Source organism: Salvelinus namaycush, chromosome 2 (assembly GCF_016432855.1).
Source record: "Salvelinus namaycush isolate Seneca chromosome 2, SaNama_1.0, whole genome shotgun sequence".
Lineage (NCBI taxonomy): Eukaryota > Metazoa > Chordata > Actinopteri > Salmoniformes > Salmonidae > Salvelinus > Salvelinus namaycush.
Window position 1 is genome coordinate 80,359,909 of NC_052308.1, and position 15,882 is coordinate 80,375,790.

A 15,882-nucleotide genomic window follows, 5' to 3' on the forward strand; every position below is an offset into this window, starting at 1 on the left:
TCTATATGCAACTTTACACCATCAACACCCCTTATCCCTTGTACCTGTTGCCATGGCTACATCGTTGTGTGTGTGAAAATAAGAGCCCTGTAGGGACTGACTGACTGAGCGAACGAGTGTGTGTGTGTGTTCACATGGACCATTACCCCTCCTCCCCCTACTTTATAGTGTCCCCTCTCTGTTTGCCAAGGCATTATTCTCTCAGTGATAACATGTCAGATGGTTAGTGGTAGACCAGTGGCCCATACTCTCTCATAGGAGACCGACATGTAGAAGGCTGACTCATGGGATTATTTAAACGGCTACCAACATCCCTTAGGTGGTAAAATAGTCAGGGCACAGGCCACTGTCTGCCATGTTTGTAGTCTCCACCCCATTCCATTTACTGCTTCACTGTATCTCCTATGTTCCAAGGAACTACAATACCCAGTATGCATGTGGGGAAGGGTTTTTGTAAGCTTGAATCTGCTAAGAGGTACTTCATATGATCTGTTCATCTCCCACCATTAAAGGACTCTTATTTTGTAAACCTGTCTGGACTTTTATTTTGTTGGGTGTCTGTCTGATGCTGCTACTGTGTGTTCAGTTCAATAAACGTTGCATGACAGTTCAATAAACGTTGCATGACAGTTAATAAACGTTGCATGACAGTTAATAAACGTTGCATGACAGTTAATAAACGTTGCATGACAGTTAATAAACGTTGCATGACAGTTAATAAACGTTGCATGACAGTTAATAAACGTTGCATGACAGTTAATAAACGTTGCAGGACAGTTAATAAACGTTGCAGGACAGTTAATAAACGTTGCAGGACAGTTAATAAACGTTGCAGGACAGTTAATAAACGTTGCAGGACAGTTAATAAACGTTGCAGGACAGTTAATAAACGTTGCATGACAGTTAATAAACGTTGCATAACAGTTAATAAACGTTGCGTGACAGTTAATAAACGTTGCATGACAGTTAATAAACGTTGCATGACAGTTAATAAACGTTGCATGACAGTTAATAAACGTTGCATGACAGTTAATAAACGTTGCATGACAGTTCAATAAATGTTGCATGGCAGTTCAATAAACGTTGCATGGCAGTTCAATAAACGTTGCATGACAGTTTATAAACGTTGCATGACAAGTTTATAAACGTTGCATGACAAGTTTATAAACGTTGCATGACAAGTTTATAAACGTTGCATGACCGTTCAATAAACGTTGCATTACAGTTTGTATTAAACGGCCCATTTCCCCTAAACACTGATCACCGTCCTTTTAATGGCCTTTGAGATACTGTATGTTTGCTGCATTTGTGTTAGTGTGGTGAGGTGTGACCTGATTAATATGGGTGGTGAGGTGTGACCTGGTCAATATGGGTGGTGAGGTGTGACCTGATCAGTATGGGTGGTGAGGTGTGACCTGGTCAATATGGGTGGTGAGGTGTGACCTGATCAATATGGGTGGTGAGGTGTGACCTGATCAATATGGGTGGTGAGGTGTGACCTGGTCAATATGGGTGGTGAGGTGTGACCTGGTCAATATGGGTGGTGAGGTGTGACCTGGTCAATATGGGTGGTGAGGTGTGACCTGATCAATATGGGTGGTGTGGTGTGACCTGACCAATATGGGTGAGGTGTGGTGTGACCTGACCAATATGGGGGGTGAGGTGTGACCTGACCAATATGGGGGGTGAGGTGTGACCTGGTCAATATGGGGGGTGAGGTGTGACCTGGTTAATATGGGGGGTGAGGTGTGACCTGTTTAATATGGGTGGTGAGGTGTGACCTGGTTAATATGGAGAGTGAGGTGTGACCTGTTTAATATGGGTGGTGAGGTGTGACCTGATTAATATGGGGGGTGAGGTGTGACCTGTTTAATATGGGTGGTGAGGTGTGACCTGGTTAATATGGGTGGTGAGGTGTGACCTGGTTAATATGGGGGGTGAGGTGTGACCTGTTTAATATGGGTGGTGAGGTGTGACCTGGTTAATATGGGGGGTGAGGTGTGACCTGGTTAATATGGGTGGTGAGGTGTGACCTGAGCTAGAGTTAGTTTTAGGGTTAGGAGCTAGAGTTAGGTTTAGGGTTAGGTGTAGGGTTAGGAGCTAGGGTTAGTTTTAGGGTTAGGAGCTAGGGTTAGGGTTAGGTTAGGTTTAGGGCTTAGGGAAAATCATTTATTTGTCATTTAATAATTTGTCATTTATTGCAGTTTTGCAATTCGTGTGAAATGTATTTCTAGGTTTGTGTTGAGGTGAGTTTAAACGCTTTCTCTCTTTGCCTTTCATTCTCCTCTCTCTCTCTCTCTCTCTCTCTCGCTCTCTCTATCTCTCTCTCATACTCTGTCCTCCATTTTCTCTCTCTCTCTCCTCCCTCTCCTCCCTCCCTCTAGTTCAGTCATGACCTTCCCAGCCCCTCCCCTCTTCTCCCTTCCTCTCCTCCTTCTCCTTTTTCACCTGGACTCCGCCCTCACCTGTCGTACTGCCAGCCAATCCCAGTGTGACTCCGCCCCCTTCGTCCCCGGTCACAACCTGGCAGGGGAGGGGTTTGACGTGGTGACCCTGAAACGTAAAGGGGCCTACCTGATCGACCTGAAGACCTACCTGTCCCCCAATAAAACCTGTACACTGTGTAGTAACCCCCTACAGGGGAACGAGCTGCAGAAAATACCCCTGTCTGTTGTAGACTGGAGGCCCTACAGCCACTGTACTGAGGATATCTCCAGCCACTCTCATGCCTCTGTCAGGTGAGTAGGATGGTTTCTGACTGCTTTGGAAAACGTTGTGTTTACTTGATGGAAATGTTCCTATTTGGACAGGAAACTCCTCTTCTCTTCTCTTCTCTTCTCCTCTCCAGTAACTTGGCAGAGGCTACTGCCAACGAGAACTCTAAAGACTGGAAGGTGGATCTGGATCTGGGTCTGGAGAATGGGGTATCTGTTGGCATAGAGATGGGAGGGTCGCAGTCAGATATAACCAGATTTGCCAAGAAGAAGACCAGAGACAACCGCTACTCCTTCTTTTCGCAGATTCTCCGCTGCCGCCACTACAGGTAATAATAATAATAAAAAAAAAATAACAATAATAATAATAACTAATGGTAGCCTGCCCTTACGAGTGGTAAATCATTGGAAATCAATAATTTGATTCAATGCAATTCCCCCCTCCTACAAATCAGCAATGTTTTTATCTGCTCTATAGTAATTTTCTCAACTCCGGAGCATTTAAAAAAACTCTCTTTCCTGTGTTGTCATGGCACCTGCTTTCTCTCTCAATGTTGTGATAGGCCTACCATGATCCCGTGTTATCCATACATGTTTAAAACAGGAAAAGCTCCAGAAGATCTTTCTCCGCTGTGCCACTGCACCAGCCCATGACTTGGTCTCATTGAACATTGTGTAATGGCGTCACGCAATAGAAAACATTTGTAGTAATATTATGAAGTCGATCACAGTGCGATTGAGATGGTATGATTCAATAAATAAGTTGTTTCATCTGACATGAATGCATGATAAATATATGGTGATGTGCAACACCTAAACCAGTGGTTGACAATTAGGCTATTGTTGCTAGAATTTTACTGTCAAAATAGGACTCCAGAATTGCAGGTTTATTTTGATTGATAGTGATTCATTTGCTGACATCGATTTTGTGTACAAATATCACATTGGCTAATTCACTTGGGGCTAATCACCATCTGAGGAAGTGGAAACTCAAAACCCATTCGCTAGATCAATAAATGTCAGTTCCTGCTAGTTACCCTTGTAATTCATTAATACTAGTTACCCTTGTAATTCATTAATACTAGTTACCCTTGTAATTCATTAATACTAGTTACCCTTGTAATTCATTAATACTAGCCCAAATGATCTAGTGGCCCTCATGGGTGATAAACTTTGCTGTCTGTCTCTCTGGCATTTGCAACATTGTTTCAATATTGAAATTCGATCTCCAGCTGTCCCATAGTAATGAATGTGTCGAGTCCGGAGCTTTTCTCAGCCAGTGGAAATCATGAATCAGCTGGAATCATTTTTATTGGATATTTACAGAGAAATATCAATAGAAAACAACTAAAACGAAGTTAAATGCAGCTAATTTGAGTCGATTGTTGAATATTAATATTACTATTGTGACGCATAATTGCCATGGTAATTTGGAAAGTCAATGAGCATTATGGGTAATGTAGTCATTCTACAAATTCTAAATTGACCTAGAAATGCTTCCATCATTTACATTGTGACACCATGGTATCCTAGGGATACAGGACATTACAAAACACAAAAACTAGGAAAATAAACCGAACACATGGAATATTCAATACATTAGGAACACCTTTTCTTTCCATGACTGACCATACAGGTGAAAGTTATGATCCCTTATTGATGTCACTTGTTAAATCCACTTCAATCAGTGTATATGAAGGGGAGGAGACAGGTAAAGGAAGGATTTTTAAGCCTTGAGACAATTGAGACATGGATTGTGTATGTTTACCATTCAGGCAAGTAGGTACCAGGCGCACCGGTTTGTGTCAAGAACTGCAACACTGCTGGGTTTTTCACTCTCAACAGTTTTCTGTGTGTATCAAAAATGGTCCACCACCCAAAGGACATACAGCCAAACGGACATGCCTGTAGGAGGCATTGGAGTCAACATGGGCCAGCGTCCCTGTGGAACGCTTTCGACACCTTGTAGAGTCCATACCCCGACAAACTGAGGCTGTTCTGAGGTCAAAGAGGGGTGCAACTCAATATTAGGAAGGTGGAACACCTTGTAGAGTCCATGCCCCGACAAACTGAGGCTGTTCTGAGGTCAAAGAGGGGTGCAACTCAATATTAGGAAGGTGGAACACCTTGTAGAGTCCATGCCCCGACAAACTGAGGCTGTTCTGAGGTCAAAGAGGGGTGCAACTCAATATTAGGAAGGTGGAACACCTTGTAGAGTCCATGCCCCGACAAACTGAGGCTGTTCTGAGGTCAAAGAGGGGTGCAACTCAATATTAGGAAGGTGGAACACCTTGTGTTTTGTACATACAATGTTTTGTACACTCACTGTAAAGTTGACAGTACCATGTAAGAGGACGACACGCTTCTTTTAAACCTAAAATTAAATAAATCGGTGCAAAATTGTAGGAGGAGATCCACCCGCAACTTAGAAGGCTTACAGTATTATAATATATAAATAACTAGAAGGGTCATTTTCCTGAATGAAAAAGAACAAAGAACTGGGCATAAGCCTGTGGAAACGCAGTCTAAGTAGCCAGAGAATCTGAAGTCAGATCGACAGTCTGCAACATACTAGACTCCAACTTGGAATGCCTTCTTGATTGATTGATTGATTGATTGATTGAACACTCTCCTGTGTTCCAGTTATCGCACGCCAAACACTCCAACTCTCAGCGATGAGTTCCGTAAGGACATTGATCGTCTGGACTCATACTCTGAGACCTCTAAGGCCCAGTACCGCCGGCTCATAGACACCTATGGGACTCACTACATCCGCCAGGTTGACCTGGGAGGCCGGCTGACGATGACCACAGCAATACGCACCTGTCAGGCTTCACACAGTGGCCTCTCTACAAACCAGGTCCTCAATAATTTTTTATATTTAGAGTGTTTTGGAAATGACGCCATTTTAGCGCCTTTAAGCATTCCATTTCTCCATCCATGACAAGTATTTGGATTGTAATTATATGCATTGGTTCAGTTACATAGCATTGGTTCAGTTAAATAGCATTGGTTCAGTTAAATAGCATTGGTTCAGTTAAATAGCATTGGTTCAGTTAAATAGCATTGGTTCAGTTAAATAGCATTGGTTCAGTTACATAGCATTGGTTCAGTTACATAGCATTGGTTCAGTTACATAGCATTGGTTCAGTTACATAGCATTGGTTCAGTTACATAGCATTGGTTCAGTTAAATAGCATTGGTTCAGTTACATAGCATTGGTTCAGTTAAATAGCATTGGTTCAGTTATCAGTTACATAGCATTGGTTCAGTTATCAGTTACATAGCATTGGTTCAGTTATCAGTTACATAGCATTGGTTCAGTTACATAGCATTGGTTCAGTTGGTTCAGTTACATAGCATTGGTTCAGTTACATAGCATTGGTTCAGTTACATAGCATTGGTTCAGTTGGTTCAGTTACATAGCATTGGTTCAGTTACGTAGCATTGGTTCAGTTACATAGCATTGGTTCAGTTACATAGCATTGGTTCAGTTACGTAGCATCGGTTCAGTTACGTAGCATTGGTTCAGTTACGTAGCATCGGTTCAGTTACGTAGCATTGGTTCAGTTGGTTCAGTTACATAGCGTTGGTTCTGTTACAAAGCGTTGGTTCTGTTACATAGCGTTGGTTCAGTTACATAGCGTTGGTTCAGTTACATAGCGTTGGTTCAGTTACATAGCATTGGTTCAGTTACATAGCATTGGTTCAGTTACATAGCATTGGTTCAGTTACATAGCATTGGTTCAGTTACATAGCATTGGTTCAGTTACATAGCATTGGTTCAGTTACATAGCATTGGTTCAGTTACATAGCATTGGTTCAGTTACATAGCATTGGTTCAGTTACATAGCATTGGTTCAGTTACATAGCATTGGTTCAGTTACATAGCATTGGTTCAGTTACATAGCATTGGTTCAGTTACATAGCATTGGTTAACATTCAGAACATCACTTCCTCAGGTGGAATCCTGCTTGTCCACAGGTCTTGATGTGGGCCTGGGGAGAAGTAAAGTTTCCCCTAGCGTCCAAAGTTGCTCCAAAGTTCTGGACAACCGTGACTCGAAGACCTCCGACAGCTCTAGCTTCCTCAGCCACCACACCAAGGTGGTGGGAGGCTCCGGTTGGCTGGGGGAGCTGTCACTCAACCGTAATGACTCAGTGGGGTTCCGTAGTTGGATGAGCACCCTGACGCCATCTCCTATTCTCTGAGGCCTCTGCACGTGCTCATACGTGACAAGAGGGTCCGGGAGAGAGTGAAGGTGATCTTTTGTTGTTGATATACAGTACTAGTCAAAAGTTTGGACACACCTACTCATTCCAGGGTTTTTCTTTATTTTTAATATTTTCTACATTGTAGAATAATAGTGAAGACATCAAAACTATGAAATAACACATATGGAGTCATGTGGTAACCAAAGAAGTATTAAACATATCCAAATATATTTGAAATTCTTCAATGTAGCCACCCTTTGCCTTGATGACAGCTTTGCACACTCTTGGCATTCTCTCAACCAGCTTCACCTGGAATGCTTTTCCAATAGTCTTGAAGGAGTTCCCACATATGCTGAGCACTTGTTGGCTGCTTTTCCTTCACTCTGTGGTCCAGCTCATCCCAAACCATCTCAATTGGGTTGAGGTTGGGTGATTGTGGAGGCCAGGTCATCTGATGCAGCACTCCATCACTCTCCTTCATGGTCAAATAGCCCTTATACAGCCTGGAGGTGTGTTATGTCATTGTCCTGTTGAAAAACAAATGATAGTCCCACTAAACGCAAACCTGATGGGATGGTGTTTCGCTGCAGAATGCTGTGGTAGCCATGTTGGTTAAGTGTGTCTTGAATTCTTAATAAATCACGATTCTATGTGTTATTTCATAGTTTTGATGTCTTGACTATTATCATACATTGTAGAAAATAGTAAAAATAAAGAAGAACCGTTGAATGAGTAGGTGTGTCCAAACTTTTGACTGGTACTGTACATGATGTACATCAAGGCTAATCTATTATGTTTTGTTATATTCTATTCTGTTATATTCTGTTCTGATATTCTGTTCTATTCTGTTATATGCTGTTCTATTCTATTGTGTTCTGTTCTTTTATATTATTTTCTGTTATATTCTATTCAGTGCTGTTCTGTTCTATTGTGTTCTATTGTGTTCTATTGTGTTCTGTTCTAATTTGTTTTCTTCTGTTCTATTTTGTTTTGTTCTGTTCTAGAGATTGGAGATTCTTGTCATAGACTACATGAATAAAACCTAAAATGGGGTTGTTATATGTTATATGTCAATTAATATGTTAACATTTTGTTCAAAATACAAAGGAGGCTGTCCTAGATTACCTGAAGGAGAATGCCCTCCCGAAGAGCACCGGAGAACTGTCCTGTGGGAGCCGTGACCCAAACTGCTGCCTCAAAGAGTCCTCGAAGGGAACACTGGAAGTGACGGTGGACAAAGCCTGGGGTCTGGCAGGAGACTGGTTTTCTGGAGTCACTCATTCGTAGGTTATGTTACTGTGCCTTAGCCAGCACATTTGTCAACTAACTCAATCAGGTGTGAGAGTGTTGGACTGGATTAAAGGTGTGGCTGAATCAGGTGTGAGAGTGTTGGGCTGGATTAAAGGTGTGGCTGAATCAGGTGTGAGAGTGTTGGGCTGGATTAAAGGTGTGGCTGAATCAGGTGTGTAAATCTTTTGACTGGATTAAAGGTGTGGCTGAATCAGGTGTGAGAGTGGATTAAAGGTGTGGCTGAATCAGGTGTGAGTGTTGGGCTGTGTAAATGTGTGGCTGAATCAGGTGTGAGAGTGTTGGGCTGGATTAAAGGTGTGGCTGAATCAGGTGTGAGAGTGTTGGACTGGATTAAAGGTGTGGCTGAATCAGGTGTGAGAGTGTTGTACTGGATTAAAGGTGTGGCTGAATCAGGTGTGAGAGTGTTGGACTGGATTAAAGGTGTGGCTGAATCAGGTGTGAGAGTGTTGGACTGGATTAAAGGTGTGGCTGAATCAGGGGTGAGAGTGTTGTATTGGTGTGAAGATCTAAATGTCATGCTTTTCCCTATACTACGCTCCTTTATACACTATGTAGAGAATAATGTGCCATTTAGGACTCACCCCAGCTGGGGTGGCCCCAGGATTGAGATGCATCCAGCTGCAGATCCGTAGCCTGTCACTAAAAGTGTCCCCTCACTAAAACCATAGTTGGGGTCAATTCAAATTGAAGTCAGTCAATGCAGGAAGTAAACTGAAAAAGGCCATCTACTTTCAATGGTTTCTCAATAAACCGGAAAGGACAAACAAATGTTGTCAAAAATTCATTTATTTTTTAATTTTTTTATGACCAATCCTTACTAAAACCCTGACCCTCACCGTCTACTGGCCGTGGCAAACACAGGAAAGGAAGCTAGGAAAGGAAAGAGAGCTAGAAAAAGAGGAAAGGAAGAGAAGAGAGTTGTATGTGGCTGGGATTCACCACAACAAGTAGATGATGATAGCATTAGCTAGTTTTATTGACAGGCCACTTTTAGTGACAGGCTAGTTTTAGTGACAGGCTAGTTTTAGTGACAGGCTAGTTTTAGTGACAGGCTAGTTTTAGTGACAGGCCACTTTTAGTGACAGGCTAGTTTTAGTGACAGGACACTTTTAGTGACAGGCTAGTTTTAGTGACAGGCTAGTTTTAGTGACAGGCCACTTTTAGTGACAGGCTACTTTTAGTGACAGGCTAGTTTTAGTGACAAGCTAGTTTTAGTGACAGGCCAGTTTTAGTGACAGGCCACTTTTAGTGACAGGCTAGTTTTATTGACAGGCCACTTTTAGTGACAGGCTAGTTTTAGTGACAGGCTAGTTTTAGTGACAGGCCAGTTTTATGGCAGGCAACTTTTAGTAACAGGCTAGTTTTAGTGACAGGCCACTTTTAGTGACAAGCCACTTTTAGTGACAGGCTAATTTTAGTTACAGGCCACTTTTAGTGACAGGCTAGTTTTAGTGACAGGCTATTTTTAGTGACAGGCTAGTTTTAGTGACAGGCCAGTTTTATGGCAGGCAACTTTTAGTAACAGGCTAGTTTTAGTGACAGGCCACTTTTAGTGACAGGCCACTTTTAGTGACAGGCTAGTTTTATTGACAGGCCACTTTTAGTGACAGGCCACTTTTAGTGACAGGCTAGTTTTAGTGACAGGCCACTTTTAGTAACAGGCTAGTTTTAGTGACAGGCTAGTTTTAGTGACAGGCCATTTTTATGGCAGGCAACTTTTAGTAACAGGCTAGTTTTAGTGACAGGCCACTTTTATCGTAGGTCACTTTTAGTGACAGGCCACTTTTAGTGACAGGCCACTTTTAGTGACAGGCTAGTTTTAGTGACAGGCCACTTTTAGTGACAGGCCACTTTTGGTGACAGGCTAGTTTTATTGACAGTCCACTTTTATGGCAGTGCACTTTTAGTGACAGGCTAATTTTAGTTACAGGCCATTTTTAGTGACAGGCTAATTTTAGTCACAGGCCACTTTTAGTGACAGGACACCTTTATGACAGGCTAGTTTTAGTGACAGGCCACTTTTAGTAACAGGCTAGTTTTAGTGACAGGCTAGTTTTAGTGACAGGCCACTTTTAGTAACAGGCTAGTTTTAGTGACAGGCTAGTTTTAGTGACAGGACACTTTTAGTAACAGGACACCTTTGTGACAGGCTAGTTTTAGTGACAGGCCACTTTTAGTAACAGGCTAGTTTTAGTGACAGGACACTTTTAGTAACAGGCTAGTTTTAGTGACAGGACACTTTTAGTAACAGGCCACTTTTAGTGACAGGCCACTTTTAGTGACAGGCCACTTTTAGTAACAGGCTAGTTTTAGTGACAGGCCACTTTTAGTAACAGGCTAGTTTTAGTGACAGGCTAGTTTTAGTGACAGGCCACTTTTAGTAACAGGCTAGTTTTAGTGACAGGACACTTTTAGTGACAGGCCAGTTTCTGCAGTTCTCCAGCCTGATCCTGTAGCCAGGAGCTACAGTTTATAAGGTCGGACCACCCTCTTGTGGCATGTCATGGTAATTGAAAAGTAATTAAAAGGATTGGCCCCTTTTTTTAAATTTTCGCCTAAAATGACATACCCAAATCTAACTGCCTGTAGCAAGGATATGCATATTCGTTTTGAAAGGAAACACTTTGAAGTTTGTGGAAATGTGAAAGGAATGTAGGAGAATATAACACAATAGATCTGGTAAAAGATAATACAAAGAAAAAAATAAGTTTTTTAAATATTTTTTTGTACCATCATGTTTGAAATGCAAGAGAAAGGCCACAATGTATTATTCCAGCCCAGGTGCAATTTAGATGGCCACTAGATGGCAGAAGTGTATGTGCAAAGTTTTAGACTGATCCAATTAACCATTGCATTTCTGTTCAAAATGTTGTATCAAGACTGCCCAAATGTGCCTAATTTGTTTATTAATCTTGCCACTATAGGGGGTGCTGTTTTCGCATTAGCATAATTTCCTCTACAGATTAAACTGCCTCTTATTCAATTATTGCTCTTACTATATGCATATAATTAATACCATTGGATAGAAAACAATCTATAGTTTCTAAAACCGTTTCAATTTTGTCTCTGAGTTAAACAGAAGTCATTTGACAGCACTTTCCCTGACCAAGAAGAAGAATGCAAGATGTGTATGCTCGCTTCAACGCTCTGCCTATATATGGTCACGCCACCTATGACCCGAAACACACTTCATTCGTCTTCCTCTGGGTGTCAAGAGGACGTCAGAGGAGAAATTTTTTGTTTACCTTGTACTGACGTGAAATAAGACCTATTTCTTTGGCGTGACCGACAACTTCCGGTTCTCTGATTCGCGCTATTTGGAGGTGCGATTGTCTACTGTTTTGCTGCCGTTACGGATGAAAACTATCTCCGTCTCGAAGTTTGTTTGATACATGTGACCATATCATCTTAATGTATGTTTTTTCAATATAGTTTAATCAGATTATTTGAATTTTTTCGGGAGTTTTGCCGTGTTCCGTTCTGTGACTTTTTTTACTTTGGCCAGTCGACCAGTACATATGCTAAATGAAGAGGGAAAGTTGCCATTATGAATGGATTGAACGACTCATCAGGACTAAGGACACATTGATCAACATTCTGATGAAAGATCAGCAATAGTAAGACCCAATTTACGATGTTATTTCATATATCTGTCGTGCATGTGAACTGGTCGGGGGCGCCCAGCTGGTTCTGGCTGGCGTGGCTATGCTAATTTAGCGCTACATTTTGTTTTCGCTATAAAACATTTAATAAATCTGAAATATTGTTTGGATTCACCAGATGTTGGGCTTTCAATATCTGTACGCTGTGTATTTTTCTGAAATGTTTTAAGATAAGTAATTAGTTATATGACGTTGGTCTCTGTAATTGTTCTGGCTGCGTCAGCACTATTTCAGATTGCAGCTGCAATGTAGAACTGTGATTTATACCTGAAAAATGCACATTTTTCAAAAAAAAACTATGCTATACCATAAATATGTTATCAGACTGTCATCTTATGAAGTTGTTTCTTGGTTAGTGGCTATATATATTTTTATTTAGTCGAATTAGTGATAGCTACTGACGCAGGAAAAAACTGTTGGAGTAAAAAAATTGTGTCTTATGCTAACGTGGTTAGCTAATAGATTTACATATTGTGTCTTCCCTGTAAAACATTTTAAAAATCTGAAATGGTGGCTTTATTCACAAGATCTGTATCTTTCATCTGGTGTCTTGGACTTGTGATTTAATGATATTTAGATGCTACAATTTACTTGTGACGCTATGCTAGCTATGCTACTCAGTGGGGGGGGAGTGGGGGGTGATCCCGGATCCGGGTTGGTGACTCGTTAAAGGTTAATAACTTTTCATGTTCAAAACTGTCCACTCTCCTCAAAAAATAGCATGGTATTATTTCACTGTAATAGCTACTGTAAATTGGACAGTGCAGTTAGATTAACAAGAAATTAAGCTTTCTGCCAATATCAGACATGTCTATGTCCTGGGAAATTTTCTTGTTACTTACAACCTCATGCTAATCGCATTAGCCTACGTTAGCTCAACCGTCCCGCAGGGGACTCACCAATCCTGAAGAAGTTTTAATTACCCAGAGCAATCCCCTGTATTTCTCTCCATTTTGGTTCCAACTCCCCATTTCTCTACTTGCTACAGGTATGCTGTGGTCCAATACGGCACATCTCCGCCCAAACAAACCCCTGTGATCAAATCTTACAATCCTGTGTGGAACACTGCCTTTAACATGGGGCGCGTGGACACAAACCTGGCGCTAAAGGTGGAGGCCTGGGATCAAGACATGATCAGCGATGACCTACTGGGTGGCTGTACCATCGTCCTCCAGCAGGGGACACACAGAGAGGAGTGTGGGGCCAGCTGGGGAGGCATCCAATTCACCTACAGTCTCACCTGTGACCCACACCTGACCGGGGACCAGTGTGAAACCTACAAGCCTTCCACCTCTGGGTAGTGACACCTGGATAGGGCATTGAGCTCATTGGCTCCTTGGTTTGACATAGACTCCTGTAGTATGGAATAGTCTCGGTACTGTCTCTACTCGTTAGGCTACAGTAAGAGTCTGCATCTCTTCTCTAGCTTTTCCAGCCACAGTTCAGCTCTATGGTCATTCATTTACATCTCTTCATGTCTTCATCTGTCATGTATAATCAGGTGGTATATAGGATTCAACTGACTCTGTCATTCAACTAAATAGGGACTATACTGTTGATTTGATATTCTGTATATCATTCAACTAAATAGGGACTATACTGTTGATTGATATTCTGTATATCATTCAACTAAATAGGGACTATACTGTTGATTGATATTCTGTATATCATTCAACTAAATAGGTACTCTATCGTTGTTGATATTCTGTATGTCATTCAACTAAATAGGTACTATACTGTTGATATTCTGTATGTCATTCAACTAAATAGGTACTATACTGTTGATATTCTGTATGTCATATAGTTTCAAGGGAGAGGTTTTCTGCATGTTTCAGGGCTTTCTCTCTTTTTAACAAATAAAACATTAACACGTGATTATTCACACCAAAGCTTGTGTGTGTGACCTAAACTGATTTCATTTTACATGACTAATACCTCACATTGAAACCTCAAGCTACCAATATTTTTTACATACTGGGCCTATAGAAAGTCTACATCCCTTTCAACTTTTTAAAACATTTTACTTGGTGGGAATTACAGCTGTGATTCATTTTCATTAAGATTCTACCTACTTTGCACAACTCTTAAGGGAACATAGACAACATGACCAAAAGTATATGAACACCTGCTCATCCAACATCTCGGTCCCGTGTGGCTCAGTTGGTAGAGCATGGCGCTTGCAACGCCAGGGTTGTGGGTTCGATTCCCATGGGGGACCAGTGCAAAAAAAAGTATGAATGTATGTACTTGTAAGTCGCTCTGGATAAGAGCGTCTGCTAAATGACTTAAATGTAAAATGTAAATCTCATTCCAAAATCATGGGCATTAATATGGAGTTGGTCCCCCCCTCCCCCTTTGCTGCTTCAACAGCCTCCGATCTGCTGCGAAGGCTTTCCACGGCTGAGCCGTTGTTGCTCCTAGACATTTCCACTTCACAATAACAGCACTTTCAGTTGACTGGGGCAGCTCTAGCAGGGCAGAAATTTGACAAACTGACTTGTTGGAAAGGAGGCATCCTATGATGGTGCCACGTTGAAAGTCACTGAGCTCTTCAGTAAGGCCATTCTACTGCTGTTTGTCTATGGCAATTGCATGGCTCTGTGTTCGATTTTATACACCTGCCAGCAACGGGTGTGGCTGAAATAGCCAAATCCACTAATTTGAAAGGGTGTCCACATACTTTTGTATATATAGTGTTTGTCCATCGTCTTTGTCCAAATTGCTCAGGCTCAGTACATTTGGTTTGGGATCATTGTCGGACAGCGATATTTAAACCTTTTCTTTGATTTTCAAACAGATCTTTAGATTAGATTAGTTTATTAGTCACTGGTTTTCAGATGTAGTCGCAGGGTACAATGAAATTCTAGACCACTCAGGAACACTCAACACCTCTTGGAAAGCCATTCTGGTGTTTCTTTGGCAATAACATTTGTGGAACTGTCTCGCTGAAAATAAAACTCTGTCCCAGGCTTAGGTTTTCACAAGACTGAGGCGGGTTTTCCCGAGAACTTTTAAGATGGGCTTTGCTCCTTTCACATTTATTTTGATCCTAACAAAGCTTACCCATAACATGATGCTGCAACCACAATAGTACAATAGTCCTGACGCTCTGTTTACACGTTAAAGGTTTAATGCAGCCATTTTTATATCAATATCATGTATTAAAAAAAAAAAATTAAATGATGAAACATTGAATTTGGCTATACTGCTATTAGCCCATAGAAACACTTTGAATAGCAGATTCATACTTGGAAAAACTGAAAACTAGCTATTATTGTCAGAGAGGTTGGAACTCTTTGTTATTGGTCTATTAACCAATTCACCGATTTTCACCTTGGAAACCTTAGTGTTAATTTCATCTGCTACTGTACAATATCATATAAAGCACAGAAAAACAGAATTTTGACTGCAGTGGGCCTTTAATAATCAAGAATCTGATTAAACAGCATGATCATTACACTTAAAAGGCCACTCTATCATGTGCAGTTTTGAGAATTGAATGTTAATTTATCTAACATAACGTTGTTTTAGAGAATTTGGCAGTACGTCCAAACAGCCTCAACTGCAGACCAAGTATATGGTGTTGTGTGGGCGAGCAGTTTGCTGATGTCAACCTTGTGAACAGAGTGCCCCATGGTGGCAGCGGGGTTATGGTGCATTCGAAAGTATTCAGACCCCTGGACTTTTTCCACATTTTGTTACATTACAGCCTTATTCTAAAATGAATGAAACAGTTTTTTCCCTCATCAATCTACACACAATACCCCATAATGACAAAGCAAAAACAGGTTTTTAGAACTTTTTGCCAATTTATTACAAATAAAACACTGAAATATCAAGTATTCAGACCCATTTCTCAGTACTTTGTTGAAGCACCTTTGGCAGTGATTACAGCCAAGAGTCTTCTTGGGTATGACACTACAAGCTTGGCACACCTGTATTTGGGGAGTTTCTTCCATTCTTCTCTGCAGATCCTCTCAA

The 15,882-nt window shown here is 41.3% G+C and overlaps 1 protein-coding gene across 1 annotated transcript; it reads left to right on the forward strand.

Annotated features, from left to right (window-relative positions):
* Positions 1-2,366: 2,366 nt before the first annotated feature.
* Positions 2,367-13,478, forward strand: LOC120019928 (perforin-1-like). The gene is made up of 6 exons (XM_038963342.1): positions 2,367-2,738; positions 2,849-3,043; positions 5,358-5,574; positions 6,677-6,975; positions 8,036-8,211; positions 12,890-13,478. The coding sequence occupies exons 1-4, from the start codon at positions 2,392-2,394 to the stop codon at positions 6,923-6,925; spliced, it is 1,008 nt and encodes a 335-aa protein (XP_038819270.1). The 5' UTR covers positions 2,367-2,391; the 3' UTR covers positions 6,926-6,975; positions 8,036-8,211; positions 12,890-13,478.
* The last annotated feature ends 2,404 nt before the right edge of the window (positions 13,479-15,882 follow it).

Excerpts from the sequence above, each read along its gene's own strand:
- LOC120019928 (XM_038963342.1), top strand. The coding sequence starts at position 2,392 with ATGACCTTCCCAGCCCCTCCCCTCTTCTCCCTTCCTCTCCTCCTTCTC. Across the intron at positions 2,739-2,848 it reads CACTCTCATGCCTCTGTCAG|TAACTTGGCAGAGGCTACTG; the intron begins GTGAGTAGGATG and ends TCTCCTCTCCAG. Across the intron at positions 5,575-6,676 it reads GTGGCCTCTCTACAAACCAG|GTGGAATCCTGCTTGTCCAC; the intron begins GTCCTCAATAAT and ends TCACTTCCTCAG.